The sequence below is a fragment of the Urocitellus parryii genome, chromosome 13 (assembly GCF_045843805.1).
Source record: "Urocitellus parryii isolate mUroPar1 chromosome 13, mUroPar1.hap1, whole genome shotgun sequence".
Taxonomy (NCBI): Eukaryota; Metazoa; Chordata; class Mammalia; order Rodentia; family Sciuridae; genus Urocitellus; species Urocitellus parryii.
Window position 1 is genome coordinate 13,807,216 of NC_135543.1, and position 19,964 is coordinate 13,827,179.

The 19,964-nt window shown below is 35.6% G+C and overlaps 1 protein-coding gene across 5 annotated transcripts in view; it reads right to left on the minus strand.

The window, feature by feature from the left end:
* The window catches only part of Relch (RAB11 binding and LisH domain, coiled-coil and HEAT repeat containing), a 105,683-nt gene that overhangs the window by 52,963 nt on the left and 32,756 nt on the right, over positions 1-19,964 (minus strand). For 3 of the 5 annotated variants that reach the window (XM_026404644.2, XM_026404639.2, XM_026404638.2), the window contains exons 9-12: positions 18,816-18,891; positions 16,717-16,812; positions 16,544-16,567; positions 1,226-1,338 (exon numbers count right to left, since the gene is read on the minus strand). In XM_026404644.2, the coding sequence (XP_026260429.2) occupies positions 1,226-1,338; positions 16,544-16,567; positions 16,717-16,812; positions 18,816-18,891 (309 nt within the window). The remainder of the gene's footprint in view (positions 1-1,225; positions 1,339-16,543; positions 16,568-16,716; positions 16,813-18,815; positions 18,892-19,964) is intronic. The other 2 variants (XM_077792173.1, XM_026404641.2) reach the window with 1 other exon arrangement.

A 19,964-nucleotide genomic window follows, 5' to 3' on the forward strand; every position in this document is an offset into this window, starting at 1 on the left:
ACTAAGGATCTTAGATTGGTCTCCTTAATCCAGCCTCACTCAGTGATACCTGAGTAACAGAAAAATTTCTAAGATCCTTTAAATGGTTGTCTGTTAAACTTTTTTCTCACAAATGCTTAGTATTTATATCTTAGTTTTTAAAAATACATTTTCATGTCTTCCTAGCAAATTCCAAACTGGAAACAAAGAAATGTCAACCTTAAACCCAAAACAAAAGAAAACAAACGCAAACCTTGCTTTCCGTTGAGGGCATTTCCTTATCATAAGTAGCTTAGAATCTATAAAGGTTTTATTGCTTGCTTTTATAGGTCTTAGTACTCATTAAAAACATTGCCAAGAACATATGTAGGCAGATAAAGTCAGGCTTCTTTGAAAATCTCTTTCCTGGAGGAAGGTTAGTTTTCTATCTGTGGAACATTACAATGCCTGAGAGATCATTGGGTATGTTCAATTTTATGCTATGTCACCTAACTATGGCTTGTTGCATTTGGAGGGGAAAAAAGAACAGTAGTTTTCTGGGCAATATGCAACTTATCTATACCACTTGTAAGGCCTCTATTAAGACCCTCATGCCTGTTTGCTCCCTTTTCCTTATACTGAGGGTTTAGAGAATAATCTAATCACTAACTACTAGGAAACTCTTCTAGAAAACAGCAAAGTGTTTTAGTAGAAGACAGAATTTTCAGATAAAAAAAATAAATATCCTGCAGTGTTCAAGGGAAAATATTTATATTTTTAAAATAAACATTTATATTTTTAAAATAAAATTTCACTAAAATTTAGAACAATTTCAATGTGAATTAGTCCTCAAAAATACAAGATAATTTAGATAATATCCATCAGAACCTGTACCTGTCTAGTGACTTTTAGAAACTTTAACTTTAAAAAGTTATTTTTGCTTTAGGTTTTATTTATTATACGTAGGATAAATTTCTCAGAGAATTCTGCATTATCTTTTTGTTTGTTGTCATAAATTCCAGGTTTCCTTAAAAAAGAAAATGGGAAGGGAAGGTAACTTGATATTGGACATTATGCTTTGAAATGCATTTTTTAGAATTTGAAACTATCAATGAGTGATACCAGGATAGTGAAAGCTCCAATGCCACTAGAACAGATAGAGGGAAGGAAAAAAGGCATTTAGATTAAAATGCACATCTTGTTGAAAAATTAGAAAAGTGAATAGATCAATACTGTATTTATTTCCCAAAGAAGTAGTCACACCCACCTTTGCTCATCATCTGGTCTCTTGATCAAATTGAAAAGTATGTGGAGAAGCTGATCTCTCTCTTTAGGCTCAGGATGTAGACATGCTGTACACAATATGAGGGGAATCAACTCCTGAAGAAATATGAAGGTGGAAAATTTCAAAATGAAAATACACTGCAAAATGTTCTTAAAGGATGTTTAAACATCAACATAAAAAAGAGTAAATTTTAATTTTCTAAGTTTGATAATTTGAAACACTGAAAACATTAAAACATACTTATGCTGGTTTTGGAAAGCATAAATAATAATGTAATAAAGTTACATAAGAGTCAACTAACCTTGTTATTTTATCCAGTAATTCCCAAGGTTCCACTAGTACTTTACACTAAATAACTTTCCATCATTTGACTAGCAGATATAGTAATTTTAATTGTGAAACTGTTTTTAAGTGAAACTTGCAGAAATTCACTATATTTCAAAACTTAAAAAGATAACAGAAAATAAAAACAACCCTCCCTGCATCCACAAATATAATGTATCTTCCTTAGGATTAAATAGAATCTAACAATTTTAAACCCTTCACATCTAATCCAATGGCTAATTATAAACATCATTTCTGAGTTGGAGGGGTAGCTGGCTCAGGGGCAGAGTGCTTGCCTAGCATGCTAGAGGCTCTGGTTCCATACCTAGCACAGGAAAAAACAAAAATCAAAACAAAACACCTCCACAGGTTGTTAAATCTTCTCAGCATTTAATAGCACAGAATATCAGTAGAAATAAGTTAAACTATAAATTTTTAAACATATTTTGTACATTGTACCATATGTTCAACATGCAGAGGTAAATTCAACATTTTTGTAAGAATGTAATAGCCAAAAGTTTACTTCTCTCTTTCACACAAATATTTGAAACTAAGGTTATTTCATATTTTAATTAAATTAAGATAAAATTCTGAACACTGAATACATTAAAGTGTATTAATACTTTTAATTTTGGAGTGGATTTTCAAATCTAATGGGGATAAAAGTCCAAAAGTGATAAAATATTTTTAGAAACAAATACTCTAAAAATAATACTTTGAAGCTATTTTAAAGTAAACACTATAATGTACTAAGGAGAGAATGATATAAACCCAAGAAAAATATGATAAAAGTTTATACTTTAAGAAGTATTTACGAGGATCCAACATGGCGGCGGCGAGGAAGCAGCGACTCCAACGTCTCCACTTTAACGGGATATGAAAGACTCATCGAAACAGCTGCAGCCTAGCTACGGAGGAACTTCTAGCATAACTTCCTTAAGAGGAGAGCTGCCGTGAACTGGTAGGTTTACTCGAAGTGACAGGTTGCCCCAGAGAAGTGGATCTTGGAAGGCCACGCGGGCACAGAGGTCTAGTCCCCCAACCATCAGCCGCTCCGGCAGGCGGCTCCCCCTGGAGGCCTAGCTCTCGCCCTGGGAGAAGCGGCCCCACCCGCCCGCTTCCTAACCAGGCGGCCACAGCTACTTGGCGATAAAGGTGCCCCCGTGGCGGGTGCAGAAGTTAAGTCCTGCAGACGCCAACCACCTTTGCAACCCGCGGGATCCCTGAGCGGCTTGGCCCGCCCCGCCCGAACCGGCAGTCCTCCACCATACGGGCTCCCCCGGGAGGCCTAGCTCTCGCCCTGGGAAAAGCGGCCCCACCCGCCCGGTTCCTAACCAGGCAGCCACAGCTACTCGGCAATAAAGGTGCCCACGTGGCGGGTGCAGAAGTTAAGTCCTGCAGACGCCAGCCGCCTTTGCAACCCGCGGGAACCCTGAGAGGCTTGGCCCGCCCCGCCCGAACCGGCAGTCCTCCACCATACGGGCTCCCCCGGGAGGCCTAGCTCTCGCCCAGGGAAAAGCGGCCCCACCCGCCCGGTTCCTAACCAGGCAGCCACAGCTACTCGGCAATAAAGGTGCCCACGTGGCGGGTGCAGAAGTTAAGTCCTGCAGACGCCAGCCACCTTTGCAACTCGCGGGAACCCTGAGCGGCTTGGCCCGCCCCCCCCCCCCGAACCGGCGGCGGGTGCAGAAGTTAAGTCCTGCAGACGCCAACTGCCTTTGCAACCAGCGGGATCCCTGAGCGGCTTGGCCCGCCCCGCCCGAACCGGCAGCGGGTGCAGAAGTTAAGTCCTGCAGACGCCAGCCACCTTTGCAACCCGCGGGATCCCGGAGCGGCTTGGCCCGCCCCGCCTGAACCGGCAGTCCTCCGCCATCCGGGCTCCCCCGGGAGGCCCAGCTCTCGCCCTGGGAGATGCGGCCCCACCCGCCCGGTTCCCAACCACGCGACCCCAGCTACTCGGCGATAAAGGTGCCCCCGCAGCGGGTGCAGGAGTTAAGTCCTGCTGATACCAGCCGCGTTTGCAAGCCGTCGGCACCCAGTGCGGCTTGGCCCGCCCCGCCTGAACCGGCAGTCGGCCTCCACCATCCGGGCTCCCCCGGGAGGCCTAGCTCTCGCTCCGGGAGCAGCCCCCTGCAAGCTAGGCGAACCTTCGACCCATCGGGAGGTTAGGCCCAGCAACCTGCGGAGTGATAGAGGGGCCCCTCGTGCCTGCTGGGTAGGCGGACCTTTGACCGACCAGCAGAGCAGACCTAGGGCCTGCCAGCGTGGTAGACGGATCACACCAATTGGAGGAGGATCACAGCCACTACATGCCCTGCAAGGGTGATTATTCAACTATACAAGAGCAATATAAATAAATAGAGGGAAAATTTCAAAACACAACAGTTTCACCAAGCAAAAAGAAACGCCAGCAGTATGAAAAGACAAGGAAAGAAAGGACCACAGGCAATGCAGGTCAACTCAACTTTAGAAGAGGTAATAGGTGCAACAGATGGAATGTCAGATAGAGAGATCAGGATATACATGCTTCAGATGATCTGGAGTCTCAAGGAAGACATGAGACAGCAAAATCAGATAATGAAAGATCACATTGACAAACAAATCCAGGAAGTAAAAGATCAATTTCACAGGGAGATAGAGGAAATAAAAAACAAACAAATAGAAATACTAGAAATGCAGGAAAAAATAAACCAACTTAAAAACTCAATTGAGAATACTACCAGCAGAGTAGATCACTTAGAAGAGAGAACATCAGACAATGAAGACAAAGTATTTCAACTGGAAAAGAACATAGACAGCTCAGCAAGTCTGCTAAGAAACCATGAACAGAACATCCAAGAAATATGGGACAATATCAAAAGACCAAATTTAAGAGTCATGGGGATACAGGAAGGCACAGAGCTCCATACCAGAGGAATACACAGCCTATTCAATGAAATAATACGAGAAAACTTCCCAGACTTGAAGAATGAGACAGAATCCCAAATCCTAGAAGCCTACAGGACGCCGAATGTACAAAACCATAAGAGATCCACACTTAGACACATTATAGTGAAGATGTCCAACATACAGAATAAGGAAAGAATTTTAAAAGCTACAAGGGAAAGGAAGCAGATTACATTTAGGGGTAAACCAATCAGGATAACAGCTGATCTCTCAACACAGACTCTGAAAGCTAGAAGATCCTGGAATAACATATTTCAAACACTGAAAGAAAATGGGTTCCAACCAAGAATCGTGTATCCGGCAAAATTAAGCTTCAGGTTAGAAGATGAAATTAAAACCTTCCATGATAAACAAAAGTTAAAAGAATTCGCAGCTAGAAAACCATCTCTTCAAAAAATCCTTGGCAAAACATTGCAGGAAGAGGAAATGGAAAATAACATTGAAAACCAACAATGGGAGGTAGGACAGTAAAGGGGGGAAAATAGTCAAAGAGGATAACAAATCAGGTTTAGTAACATCAACAAACAAATATGGATAGAAGTACAAACCATATCTCAATAATAACCCTAAATGTCAATGGCTTAAACTCACCAATTAAGAGACACAGGCTAGTAGAATGGATCACAAAACAAGACCCAACAATATGCTGTCTACAGGAGACGCATCTGATAGAAAAAGATATCCATAGACTGAAGGTGAAAGGTTGGGAAAAATCATACCACTCATATGGACAGCGGAAACAAGCAGGAGTGTCCATACTCATATCTAATAAAATAGATTTCAAGCCAAAGCTAATCAAAAGGGATAAAGAAGGACACTTCCTACTGCTCAAGGGAACCATAAACCAACAAGACATAACAATCATAAATATATATGCCCCAAATAATGGTGCAGCGGTGTTCATCAAGCAAACTCTTCTCAAGTTCAAGAGTCTGATAGACCACCATACAATCATCATGGGAGACTTCAACACACCTCTCTCACCACTGGACAGATCTTCCAAACAAAAGTTAAGGAAACTATAGAACTCAACAACACAATTAATAACCTAGACTTAATTGACATATATAGACTTTACCACCCAACATCAAGTAGTTACACTTTTTTTTCAGCAGCACATGGAACCTTCTCAAAAATAGACCATATATTATGTCACAGGGCAACTCTTAGACAATATAAAGGGGTAGAGATAATACCATGCATCTTATCTGATCATAATGGAATGAAACTGAAAATCAATGATAAAAGAAGAAAGGAAAAATCAAGCATCACTTGGAGAATGAACAACAGGTTGCTGAGTGACATATGGGTTATTGAAGACATCAAGGAGGAAATTAAAAAATTCCTAGAATTAAATGAAAACACGGACACAACATATCGGAATCTATGGGACACATTGAAAGCAGTCCTAAGAGGAAAATTCATTGCTTGGAGTTCATTCCTCAAAAAAAGAAAAAACCAACAAATAAATGATCTCATACTTCATCTCAAAATCCTAGAAAAAGAGGAGCAAAACAACAGCAAAAGAAGTAGAAGGCAAGAAATAATCAAAATCAGAGCTGAAATTAATGAAATTGAAACAAAAGAAACAATTGAAACAATTGACAAAACTAAAAGCTGGTTCTTTGAAAAAATAAATAAAATTGACAGACCCTTAGCCATGCTAACGAAGAGAAGAAGAGAGAGAACCCAGATTACTAGCATACGGGATGAAAAAGGCAATATCACAACAGACACTTCAGAAATACAGAAGATAATCAGAGACTATTTTGAAGCCTTATACTCCAATAAAATAGAAGATAGTGAAGGCATAGATAAATTCCTTAAGTCTTACGATCTGCCCAGATTGAACCAGGAGGATATAGACAACCTAAACAGACCAATAACAATAGAAGAAATAGAAGAAACCATCAAAAGACTACGAACTAAGAAAAGCCCAGGACTGGATGGGTATACAGCAGAGTTTTACAAAACCTTTAAAGAGGAACTAACACCAATACTTTTCAAGCTATTTCAGGAAATAGAAAAAGAGGGAGAACTTCCAAATTCATTCTACGAGGCCAACATCACCCTGATTCCGAAACCAGACAAAGACACTTCAAAGAAAGAAAACTACAGACCAATATCTCTAATGAACCTTGACGCAAAAATCCTCAATAAAATTCTGGCGAACCGGATTCAAATACATATCAAAAAAATTATACACCATGATCAAGTAGGATTCATCCAAGGGATGCAAGGCTGGTTCAATATACGGAAATCAATAAATGTTATCCACCACATCAATAGACTAAAAAATAAGAACCATATGATAGTCTCGATAGACGCAGAAAAAGCATTCGACAAAGTACAGCATCCCTTTATGTTCAAAACTCTAGAAAAATTAGGGATAACAGGATCATACCTCAACATTGTAAAAGCAATATATGATAAGCCACAGGCCAGCATCATTCTGAATGGAGAAAAATTGAAGGCATTCCCTCTAAGATCTGGTACAAGACAGGGATGCCCTCTCTCACCACTTCTGTTCAACATAGTCCTCGAAACACTGGCCAGAGCAATTAGACAGATGAAAGAAATTAAAGGGATAAAAATTGGAAAAGAAGAACTTAAATTATCACTATTTGCAGATGATATGATTCTATACCTAGCAGACCCAAAAGGGTCTACAGAGAAGCTATTAGAGCTAATAAATGAATTCAGCAAAGTGGCAGGATATAAGATCAACACGCATAAATCAAAGGCATTCCTGTATATCAGCGACAAATCCTCTGAAACGGAAATGAGGACAACTACTCCATTCACAATATCCCCCCAAAAAATAAAATACTTGGGAATCAACCTAACAAAAGAGGTGAAAGATTTATACAATGAAAATTACAAAACCCTAAAGAAAGATATAGAAGAAGACCTTAGAAGATGGAAAAATATACCCTGCTCATGGATAGGCAGATCCAACATCATCAAAATGGCAATATTACCAAAAGTTCTCTATAAGTTCAATGCAATGCCAATCAAAATCCCAGCTGCATTTCTTGTAGAAATAGATAAAAGAATCATGAAATTCATATGGAATAATAAAAGACCCAGAATAGCAAAAACAATACTAAGCAGGAAGTGTGAATCAGGCGGTATAGCGATACCAGACTTCAAACTATACTACAGAGCAATAGTAACGAAAACAGCATGGTACTGGTACCAAAACAGGCGGGTGGACCAATGGTACAGAATAGAGGACACAGTAACCAATCCACAAAACTACAATTATCTTATATTTGATAAAGGGGCTAAAAGCATGCAATGGAGGAAGGATAGCATCTTCAACAAATGGTGCTGGGAAAACTGGAAATCCATTTGCATCAAAATGAATCTGAATCCCTATCTCTCGCCTTGCACAAAAGTTAACTCAAAATGGATCAAGGAGCTTGATATTAAATCAGAGACACGGCATCTGATAGAAGAAAAAGTTGGTTATGATCTACATACTGTGGGATCAGGCTCCAAATTCCTCAATAGGACACCCATAGCGCAAGAGTTAACAACTAGAATCAACAAATGGGACTTACTCAAACTAAAAAGTTTTTTCTCAGCAAAAGAAACAATAAGAGAGATAAACAGGGAGCCTACATCCTGGGAACAAATCTTTACTCCACACACTTCAGATAGAGCCCTAATAACCAGAATATATAAAGAACTCAAAAAATTAGACAATAAGACAACAAGTAACCCAATCAATAAATGGGCAAAGGACCTGAACAGACACTTCTCAGAGGAGGACATACCATCAATCAATAAGTACATGAAAAAATGCTCACCATCGCTAGCAGTCAGAGAAATGCAAATCAAAACTACCCTAAGATACCATCTCACTCCAGTAAGATTGGCAGCCATTAGGAAGTCAAACAACAATAAGTGCTGGAGAGGATGTGGGGAAAAGGGCACTCTTGTTCATTGCTGGTGGGACTGCAAATTGGTGCAGCCAATTTGGAAAGCAGTATGGAGATTTCTTGGAAAGCTGGGAATGGAACCACCATTTGACCCAGCTATTCCCCTTCTCGGTCTATTCCCTAAAGACCTAATAAGAGCATGCTACCGGGACACTGCTACATCAATGTTCATAGCAGCACAATTCACGACAGCAAGATTGTGGAATCAGCCTAGATGCCCTTCAATAGATGAATGGATTAAAAAAATGTGGCATTTATACACAATGGAGTATTACTCTGCATTAAAAAATGACAAAATCATAGAATTTGGAGGGAAATGGATGGCATTAGAGCAGATTATGCTAAGTGAAGCTAGTCAATCTTTAAAAAACAAATACCAAATGACTCCTCTGATATAAGGGGAGGAAACAAGGACAGGGTAGGGACGAAGAGCTTGAGACGAAGATTTTCATTAACAGGGTTGAGAGGTGGGAGGGAAAGGAAACGAGAAGGGGAATCGCATGGAAATGGAAGGCGATCCTCAGGGTTATACAAAATGACATATAAGAGGAAAGGAGGGGTAAGACAAGATAATTCAAATGGAAGAAGTGATTTACAGTAGAAGGGGTAGAGAGAGAAAAGGGGAGGGGAGGGGAGGGGAGGGGAGGGGGGATAGTAGAGAATAATACAGACAGCAGAATACATCAGACACTAGAAAGGCAATATGTCAATCAATGGAAGGGTAACTGATGTGATACAGCAATCTGTATACGGGATAAAATTGGGAGTTCATAACTCATTTGAATCAAACTGTGAAATATGATGTAAGAGGAACTATGTAATGCTATGTAATGTTTTGAACGACCAACAATAAAAAAAAAAAAAGAAGTATTTACTTTAAGAAGTATTTCCTCATTTTGAAGATGCTTGCTTAGATAGATGATATAATTTTTCAAGTTGATTATTAATCCTAAAGGCATGACAACAAGGCCCTTTCCATTGTTTCTGAAGCCTTTATATATTATGTTATAACTATATGGTTTAAATCTTAAATTTATGGTACAAAAGAGGAGATACACGAGTAGTAGAAGAAATTGAAAACTATTGTTTTGTCATTTTCAATCTTCCTATTTGTAAGCCTTTGTAGGTTCCAGATTACAAAGTAACTGAAAAGAGGAAAAAAAAATAGGGAAAATAATTTTGGACTGAAATGAGGAAGAGTATATGGATATGTTAAAACTAATATTTTTGCTGGGTGTGGAGGTGCACACCTGCAATCCCAGTGGCTTGGAGGCTAAGGCAGGAAGATCACAAGTCCAAAGCCAGCCTCACCAACTAGTAAGGCCCTAAGCAACTCAGCAAGACCCTGTCTGTAAATAAAATATAAAAAGGGCTAGGATGTGGCTCAGTGGTTAAATAATCCCTGGGTTCAACTCCCAGTACCTACCAACCAACCAACCAACCAACAAACACCCCACAAACAACAACTACCACCACTTAATATTTTCACTAGACACTTAATGTGATGCTTGCTGGATTAGTCCTGATATTGTAGGGTAAAATAAAACTTTTATAACATATTAAATATTTTGTCTGATCTGTAAGTTTAACAATATCAGGGCTAAGACCATTAATACCAAGGACTATTCTTAGTTTATTCCATTTAGGCTGCTAAGACCCAATGTCACTAATGAGAGAACTAACACAAAGTATTAAAAGGGTGTGGTTAGAGTATTAACCTTAAGGATGAAAAGGAGTTATTCTGGAAGCACCAACTAAAGGAGAAATTATTCTGATGCCTGAAAATCAAAAGGGATGTAAAAGTTTTACTTATATTTACTCTTTATGTCAGATCTTTCTCTCCTGATAATTTTCTTGTTTCCTCCTAATCTCTCTACTTTCATATTATCCCTACATGTATACTTAAAATATTTTTTTCATTCTCCCCTAGTTCATTATTCTTTAAAGATAAAATTATAAATAAAATATATTTACTATAATTGCACATACACAGTTTAAAACATGTAGTAGTAGTGTTTTAGCTTTATCTAAAAAATAAGCATAACAAAATAATTTTGTTGTTGTTTATTCTGTACATCTTACATTTTATTTTATCATGAGGCTCAGTAATCCTTAATCAAAAGGAAGGTTTAGTGTCCTGTGTTAATACCGACAATCTTGTAACTGGAATATGGCTACACATGTGCAAAACTGAGATCACTGGCCCAAGAACTAGAAGAGCTTCTGTCTTGGTACACTACTTAGAACCTGAGAATGTAAGGAAATGCAAAAACTTCTTAGTTTCCTCAAGTGAAACATGTAGGAATTAAGATTAGTGTAGAAATGAGAAATATTTCAAACACATGCAGCAATTTTCTTAATCTATTGCTGTTAATTTTTCCTTATGAAATTAAAGTTGGCCTCAAAAAGCCTCCTCAACACAGCACTTACCAAAGCCCTTCTCAACAATCCATTTTTATCATTTTCACTCTATTTATAAATTTATGGATTTGAATCAATCCGTTTCCTTTGGTTTCGTTTCTCCATTAGAAACAATCTATCATCTTTTTAAAATTTTTTTTAATATTTATTTTTTTAGTTGTAATTGGACACAATATCTTTATTTTATTTTTATGTGGTGCTGAGGATTGAACCCAGGGCCTCACATGCGCTAGCCAAACAATCTACTGCTGAGCCACGATATATATATATATATATTTATGGTGCTGAGGATCGAACCAAACAATCTACTGCTGAGCCACGATATTTATTTATTTATTTATTTATTTATTTATTTATTTATTTATTTATTTATTTATGGTGCTGAGGATCAAACCCAGTGCCTCACACATGTAAGGCAAGTGCTCTACCACTGAGCTACGGCCCCAGCTCCCTCTAACATCTTTTAAAAACTTTTCTTACAATTCTGATGCAACAATTAAAAAATGGTCCCTGAATTTTCTTCAAGACAACTGATAAGTGTTTTAAAAATGCCTCTGTGACATTAAATATAAAAGAAACATATTGAAACTAGAGCAATGTAAGATATATCTGATCCTTTTTAATATCTATTTAAGATATATCTAAATCCTTTTTAATGACAAAAATCCTTAAGCCTATTAGATTTAATGCCCCATGTAATATTAAACAATAACAATAATACTCTAATGGTAACATTAGATCCAAAGGTAATTTTTTCTCTCACATATGAAAAGTTGTATGTCCACATTTAGAGGTAATAAGAATCTTAAATATTTTAAAATGAGTTTTTCCCATCTGGATAGTAATCAATAGCGTGTACAGAAGTGAAATACAAAACTGACTGCCCTCTGATAATTACAGAAGAAATCAGTGTGATAATCCTATTATATATTTTCTAAGACTTTTAGAATTAATTAATGGGATTATTAGGATTTTGCACTTTATTTAAGTAAATAACATTAGTTGCAATTCATTTGGGTTTTGCAATTTTAATAACAAATCTATTTTTCTCTACTTGAAGGATCTCCTGCCTCTGAAGTCCCAAGTTACCCTTTGAATTTTACAGTCAGTAGGAAAGCCCTCTAGCATATTAATATTAATCTTATGAGTGAAACAATTTCTAATGAAATGTCTTTAGAGATAGCAAATCTCTTTAGAAATATTTACATGATTGTATAACTATTTTTATTTAACTTCCTTACTCTTGTAACAAACTTCCAAAATATTTCCTATGTACAGTCTATTTTCCCAAGATATTATTATTTGAGGGTTTTAAAGTTAGGAAAAAAAGTCACCTGAGAATATGATTGGTGTGTGTTTCTAACACAAAGGCAGGAGGAAAAAAGCATGTAAAACAAAACGAATGATTAAATGTTAAGGGGCAGGGGAGAAATGAAGTAAATAGATCAAATCAATGATCAGCTTTCCCAACAAAGTCAGTCTGATCAGATGGCTTCAGTGGTGACTTTCAAAAACCATTCCAAGAAGTAGTAACACCAATTCTACTCAAACTGATAAAACTGGAAGAGGACAGAACAATTCCTCCACATCCTATGAAGATAATCTAAACCTTATAACAAAGCTAGTCAAAAATCCAACAACTATAAATCAGTATCTCTTACATATACATATCTCTTACATATAATCAAAGTGGATCAACAAAATACTAACATCAAATCCAAAAGCATATAAAAAATTTATAAATCTTGATTACATGGATATCCCAACAATGCAAAGGTGGCTCAACATAATAAGATTTAATCAAAATATTATTAACTTCTCAACAGATCCTGAAAAAGCATGTGGCAAAATTCAAAGCCTTTTCCATGACAAAAACAATCAATAAACCAGGAAAAGAAGGGAACTTCCTTAATTCCATAAAGGCATTTATAAAAATTCTAGAACTAACATCATACTGAATGGTTAAAAAAAAAAACAACCCCCCCCCACAAAAAGTATTCCTCCCCTCAGATCAGAATGAGAAAAGGATATCTGCTTTCCGAAATCAAGGCTATTCAACAATGTACTGGTACAATAAAAAGCAAGGGGGAAAAAAAGCTATTCAAATTGAAAAAGAAACAAGTAAAAGGATCTGTTTGTAGATACCATAATTCTACATATAGAAAACACCACAAAATCCTTTTGAAACAAACCACCATAAAAACCTCTAGAGTAGATAAAAAATTCAGCAAATCTTCAAAGTGTGTGAATCTTATAATACACAAATATCTATTATATTTCTTATACACCAGCAATGAATAACCTGAAAAGGAGATTATGAACCCAACGTCATATACAGTATCACCCAAAAGAATAAATAACCAGGAATAAATTTAATCAAGTGAAAAATTTGCACACCCCCCCCTTTGCTTTGGAAATGTCCAATGATCCATTTTGCAAAAATGCAAAGTTGAGCTTTAAATTTATACAGAACTGAAGAATCCTCACCCAAACAATATTGAAAGAAAGAAAAAATTGGAGAAATTCATACTTCCTAATTTTAAAACTAACTAACAACTACAGCAATCAAGAAAGTATAGGAGTAGCACAAGGATAGATATACAGACCAATGTAACAAACTGAAAGTCCAGAAATAAACAATATATAGCAAACTGATTTTTGAAAAAAGTGGCAAGAACTCAACAGGGAAAAATTTATTTCTGTTGAATACAGAAACAACAACTGGATAGCTAATATTAAAAAGAATAAACCTGTATCCTTACTCTCTATATAAAAATTAACACAAAGTGGACAAATGATCTAATTAATATAACTAAAACTATATAATTATTAGAAGAAAGCACAGAAGTATGTATTCTTGGCCCTAGATTTTGCAGTGAATTCTTAGATTTGACACCAAGAGAAAAAACAATAGAAGAGAACATATATAAATCAGACTTCATAAAAATAAACATTTGCCCATCAAAGAATATTATCAAGAATGTAAAAATAGGAGAAAATATTTGCAAATATTTGCAAATCATATATGTGATAAGGGTTTCATATCCAGAATAAAGAATTTTTATATCTCAAAAATAAGACAAAAGCCCAGCATGATATGCATGCCTGTAATCCCAGCATCTTGGGAGGATGAGGTAGGAGGATTGCAAGTTCAAAGCCAGCCTGAAAAACTTATCTAGACATGTCTCAAAATAAAAAATAAAAAGGGCTGAGGTTGTGGCTCACTGGTTAGTGTCCCTGGATTCAATCCCCAGTAACCCCCACCCCTTGAACAAAGAATCCAATTAATAAAATTATCAAAGGACTTGAAAAAATACACCTTCTAGAAGTCAGTAATATTTTGTTTGGAACAGTTGTGAAAGGACAGGGGAAACAGAAAAGCTTTCATTGAGTTACATGAAGTGAATATATTACTTAATCAAAACCATATACACTGTTTCTAATGCTTTATGTAATCAGCTAGGATATTATTATGCTCTTTAGTTTGCTGATGAACCTTAAAAACAACAACAAAAAACAGGAAACATTTTAACCATACTAACATATCAATAAAAAGGCTTATGCTGACAGGGGGTATATGAAACATAATAAGAAAAAATCTAAAATATTAATCCTTCAACACAAGACGAGCTTTTTTTTTTTTTTTAAGAGAGAGAGAGAGAGAATTTTTAAATATTTATTTTTTAGTTTTCGGCAGACACAACATCTTTGTTTGTATGTGGTGCTGAGGATCGAACCCGGGCCGCACGCATGCTAGGCAAGCGTCCTACCGCTTGAGCCACATCCCCAGCCCCAAGACGAGCTTTTTAAAAAATGTAGATTTAAAAAGTTGGGGTCAAATATTAAAAAGTAATTCAAGGAATGTAATGAAACAAAACTTCCACTCTTTTTTTTTTTTTTTTTTGTAGTGCTGGGAATTGAAACCCCCAGGGCTTTGTATGTGCTAAATACATAAGGTCTCTCTCTCTCTCTTTTTTTTTTTTTACTTTTTTCTTTTCTTCTTCTTCTTTTTTTTAAGTTATAGTTGGACACAAAATACCTTTATTTTATTTATTTTTATGTGGCGCTGAGGATCGAACTCAGTGCCTCACGCATGCTAGGCAAGTACTCTACTGCTGAGCCACAACCCCAGCTCCTGGTTTTGTCTTTTTATGCCCAGGGACAGGTTTTAAACCAGACCAAGATAAACTTCATTGTTTAGCAATTTAATTTTGAGTGAAGATAACTTTGTTTTATTACAAATGGCTAATTTTAAGATAAATAGGACAAGAAACAAATAACTATATAAATAAAAATTATCAGTTCTTCATAAAATTATAATTATGTACTTTTTAAACATTAAAAATTTAAAAATCAGCCAGAAAACTAAACATACCTCAAAGTAGATATATGTGTATGTGAGTATATATAGATCTATATATATATTATATAAATTATAATGTGTCTGATTACCAATGATGCAAATTTATAAATATTTCATGCAGTTCAATCAGAATTTAGTGCTAGTCTTTTATGATAATATGGAAAACTAAAATAAAAAAGCTAAAACTTCATCTCATAATTAGATTTCTGTGACATTTAAAGATATATTAAGAAAACATAGTAAAAGGGATGCAAACATTAATGCATGGTTATGTTACAAGCTGAAAAAGAAAAAGAAGCTCAAACATCATTCTGCCAGGCAGAACTGCAAAACAATCTGAAATTGGACACTGATCCTTCAAGACATAGAAAACATCCATAATTCTTATTATCTTACTGCTTTTAAATTATTAGATAAAAATAAAATGACCAGCACAAATAGTTTTTTAACCTCTTGGAATTAAAAAATAACTATAAGAATAAAAGCTTTTAATACTCTACATTTAAATTTTCTTAAGGATCAGTACAAATTTCTTCTGCTAAATGGATAACTAAGGATGAGCTTTAAATGGGTTTTTGCCAATGCATCATGTACCTATCATACTGTAGGTCCCATGAATTATAAGTAAAATTAGAGGTAAATATTAAGAAACTTATGTTCTAAAATAGTCAATCCATTTATAATAAAAAATTTGTGAACTGGAAATTTATCTCTTAAACTGAATAATTTCAAGACACAATTTATTAGCAAATAAATAATCTACTGTCATTTAAATAAGATTACAGGTAATTCTCATTAATCTTTTATTGGCTAAATATGATTTATAAATGTAACTATGAAAATAACTTCCTAGAAAGTTTTTAGACTATATGGAATAAAATATATACCTGTAATTGTACCTTATTTATTTAAGGAATCTATCAACAAGTTATCCACAAGGTAAAATCTAAAGGTATTTAAGTTATTACAGTCAGTATCTATTCTATCTATCCTATCACTATAATTATTCTATCACTATCATGTGTTACTGGCAAAAACACATAATAAAACTAACATTTATAATAAGTAACTACAAGTACATCTGAGGAAAGAATTACATAATTATTAGCCCCTGTTAATTTTCAATACTTAACAAGTACATTATAATAGCAGAAACAAATTAGTCAACTGGTAATATATATATATAAAGTGTTCATGACACATAAATGGACCTACAGTAATAGTTAGTGTTGCAGAAGCTAATAATGCTTTAAGCAAAATTGGAAAAACACGAATACCATGCAGTTTTACTGAACTCACCTGACAGAGGTGTAAAACCATTCTCTAGGAGCAGAGATGCATGCACAAAAGTAAGAATATGATTGCAAGTAATAGACTTTAAAAAAATAAAAATATAACACTAAACTTCAAAAATGACAAAAAATGGACAACATGATGGCATTATTAAGGTGAAAATACTTGATGTGTTTTACCTCTCTCTTTGCCAACAGTACATTAGGAACAATGTGTGGCAGGCAGCGTCCCAGCATTAACATAACACTTTTTTCACTGTCTGCAATCCGAGACACCTACAAAACCAAATAATTAAAAAATGTTGACAGTGGAAGAATTCTGTGCAAAGGGCTGCGGTTGTAGTTCAGTGGTAAAACGCTTGCCTCACATGTATGAGGCACTGGGTTCAATCTTCACCACTACATAAAAATAAATAAATAAACTAAAGTTATGGTGTCCATCTACAACTAAAAGTAATAATAATAATAATCAAAAAAGAGTAGGTTAAAAATGATTTGGATCCTGCCACCTCTGTTCTGAACACACATTCCAACATTATAACTTATGGTAATAAAGACCACAACAACATTGACCCCAAATGGCATTAACGTTTTTTGGGCCAGAGATGAATTAAAGGGGGCACATTGGATAGAAGGAATAACTTTATTTATTTTACAGTGCTAGAAGGAAGAGCTTTTTTTTCTTCTTTTTGTTCGTGTTGGTGGGGATTGAACCTAGGGCCTTGTGCATGTAAGGCAAGCACTCTATCAACTGAGCTATATCCCTAGCCCAAGGAAGAGCTTTTAACGTTCTATAGCATGATAGGATCAGTATGGTAGACAACGATTAACTGAATATTTCAAATAGCTATGATTTTGCATGTTCCAATACAAATAAATATAAATGTCTGAAGTGAGAGACATATCAACTACACTAATCTCATCATTACCCGGTATTAATGTACTGAAATGTCACAACATACTCCATAAATATGTGTAATTACTATGTGCCAATTAAAAATAAAAATGTTTAAAAGATAAAATAAAATAGTAGTAAAAAAATTAGGGTGAAGCCAGGGAGGCCTATCAGGCTTTAATTCTGGGAACAAGTAGGGATTGCACAGGTTTGGGGTTGTTTATGTTTTTATCCCTGAAATATATGACTGCAATCACTTTCCAGGAAGTTTGTACAATAAAGCTGCATATAAAAGGTGGTCCAAGGAAGCTGATATAATCTTTTTAAAAAAATATTATTTTTTAGTTGTAGTTGGACAATACCTTTACTTTATTTACTTATTTTTATGTGGTGCTGAGGATTGAACCCATCGTCTCCCACATGTTAGGTAAGCATTCTACCACTAATCCACAATCCCAGCCCAAGGAAGCAGACATAATCTTATAATGAAGATTTCCAGAGTGCAACCAAACCATCCTCTAGCTGTTTGATATTCTCAGAGATAATCTAAGATACAGCCCATGAAAGGACAAGTGGAATCAACTAAAAAACAGCTAGAAAAGAAGTGAATACAAAGATGAGGAACAGGGGGGAAAGCTCTCAAAATGAGTCCACAACAATTATAAGAGAAAAACAGTTATGATAGTTAACAAATTCAGCTATCAAAAACAATCACCTTGAATGAAAATAACCGCTATCTAAAAATGCCTGAAACATAAAACAGTATACACCTAAGTTAGTTTTCTGAATTGTGCCCAAAGGATGCTATCATTAGAATACCATTTTAAAAACAGAGACAAGAGATTAATATTAATAAACATAATCATCTGGGCTGGGGCTGGGGATCAGCAGTAGAGTGCTCGGCTAGCACGTGCAAGGCTCTGGGTTTGATCCTCAGCACCACATAAAAATAAATAAATAAAATAAAGATACTGTGTCAACTACTACTAAAAAATACTTAAAAAAAATCATTCAAAAGCAGAAATAATCAACTAATTTCCTTATAAGTTTAAAATTTAAGGTACTAGGGCTGGAGATGTGGCTCAGCGGTAGCGCGCTCGCCTGGCATGCGTGCGGCCCCGGTTCGATCCTCAGCACCACATACCAACAAAGATGTTGTGTCCGCCGAGAACTAAAAAAAATAAATATTAAAAAAAATTCTCTCTCTCTCTCTCTCTCCTCTCTCACTCTCTCTTTAAAAAAAAAAAAAATTTAAGGTACTATTTCTTAATAACAGACTTTCATTTGAACTACAATGTTATCATATATGCTTTTATATGAGACATGAAGAAGAAAATAGTAGAATACTTTAAGGAAGTTAATAAGAATATCTGGTGTCAATTACCTCTGATCCTAAACGACTATCGGCTGACATTCGACAAAAAGAAAGTAGTGCTTGGTGGAAAGCAGGAGACAATTTCCTAGAAGAAAACAATGGATGAAAGGAGACAATACCAAAGAATTATCACTGACATTTAAGGCAAAAGTAGTGCATATTACTATTTCTGCATTATTTCTAACTTATAAACATTAACCAAATTTCTCAACCATCAGTTACTTAGAGAACAGTTTACTAAAGAAAAATACAGGGGAGAAAACACAAACCAATGATCCTGAAGTAGCTTGATGTTATGTGAATGAACAAATGGCCCTTAAGTTATTGGATCAAATCTGAAATAGTATAGTAGCAATGACTATAGAAAATATTTGCAAATTCTAAAATGAGGACTTTTCTCACCTCCAATTCTCCATGGTTCCAAAAAGATTAATGAAGGTAAAGTAGATACAAAGATTGACCTAGTATATTGCTAAGAGCAACTGAAGTTGTACTAATATGTATCACAATAACAAACTTTCATGTTAGAGACCCACATGCAGTGCTGTGGGATTGAACAAAGTGGCAAAATTTAAAGATAAACCAATGTTTATAATACATTTTAGAGGAAAAAGTCTTTTAGTAATAGAAAATATTAACCTATTTATATTTAATACAGAAGATTAGACCCGTTTACAGTTCTAACACAACACTGATCTCTATTATAGTGCATTCAAAAAATTATGATTAAGTTATACATTCTGTGCTCAACTTATAAAGAAAAGGCTAACACCAAAACTTATATAATAATGCTTATTTAATATATGCCACAAAGTGGTACCCAGTAATCTCTATGATTGCAGAGTTCAAGTGGTGTGCCAATATTTCAGTCTTTTGTTCTTTTATGTTCCTCCTATATTTTATCAAAGAAAGGGGCCATAATCTCCCCACTTGCTTAAGCCAGAAAACACATATCAGCTTTGATTCTTTCTTTTAACCCCAAATCCAATCATTTGACTTTCAATTATCTTGCAAATCTACCAAAAATCTCTCAATCCTCATTCTCAAAGCTCTAACAGGTCTTACTCATTTCTTATTTGGATACTTCCAATGTATACATCTTATATTAGTCTCCTCTCTTTCAGTCTTGCTACCTTCTAATTATCTTTACCCTGCAGG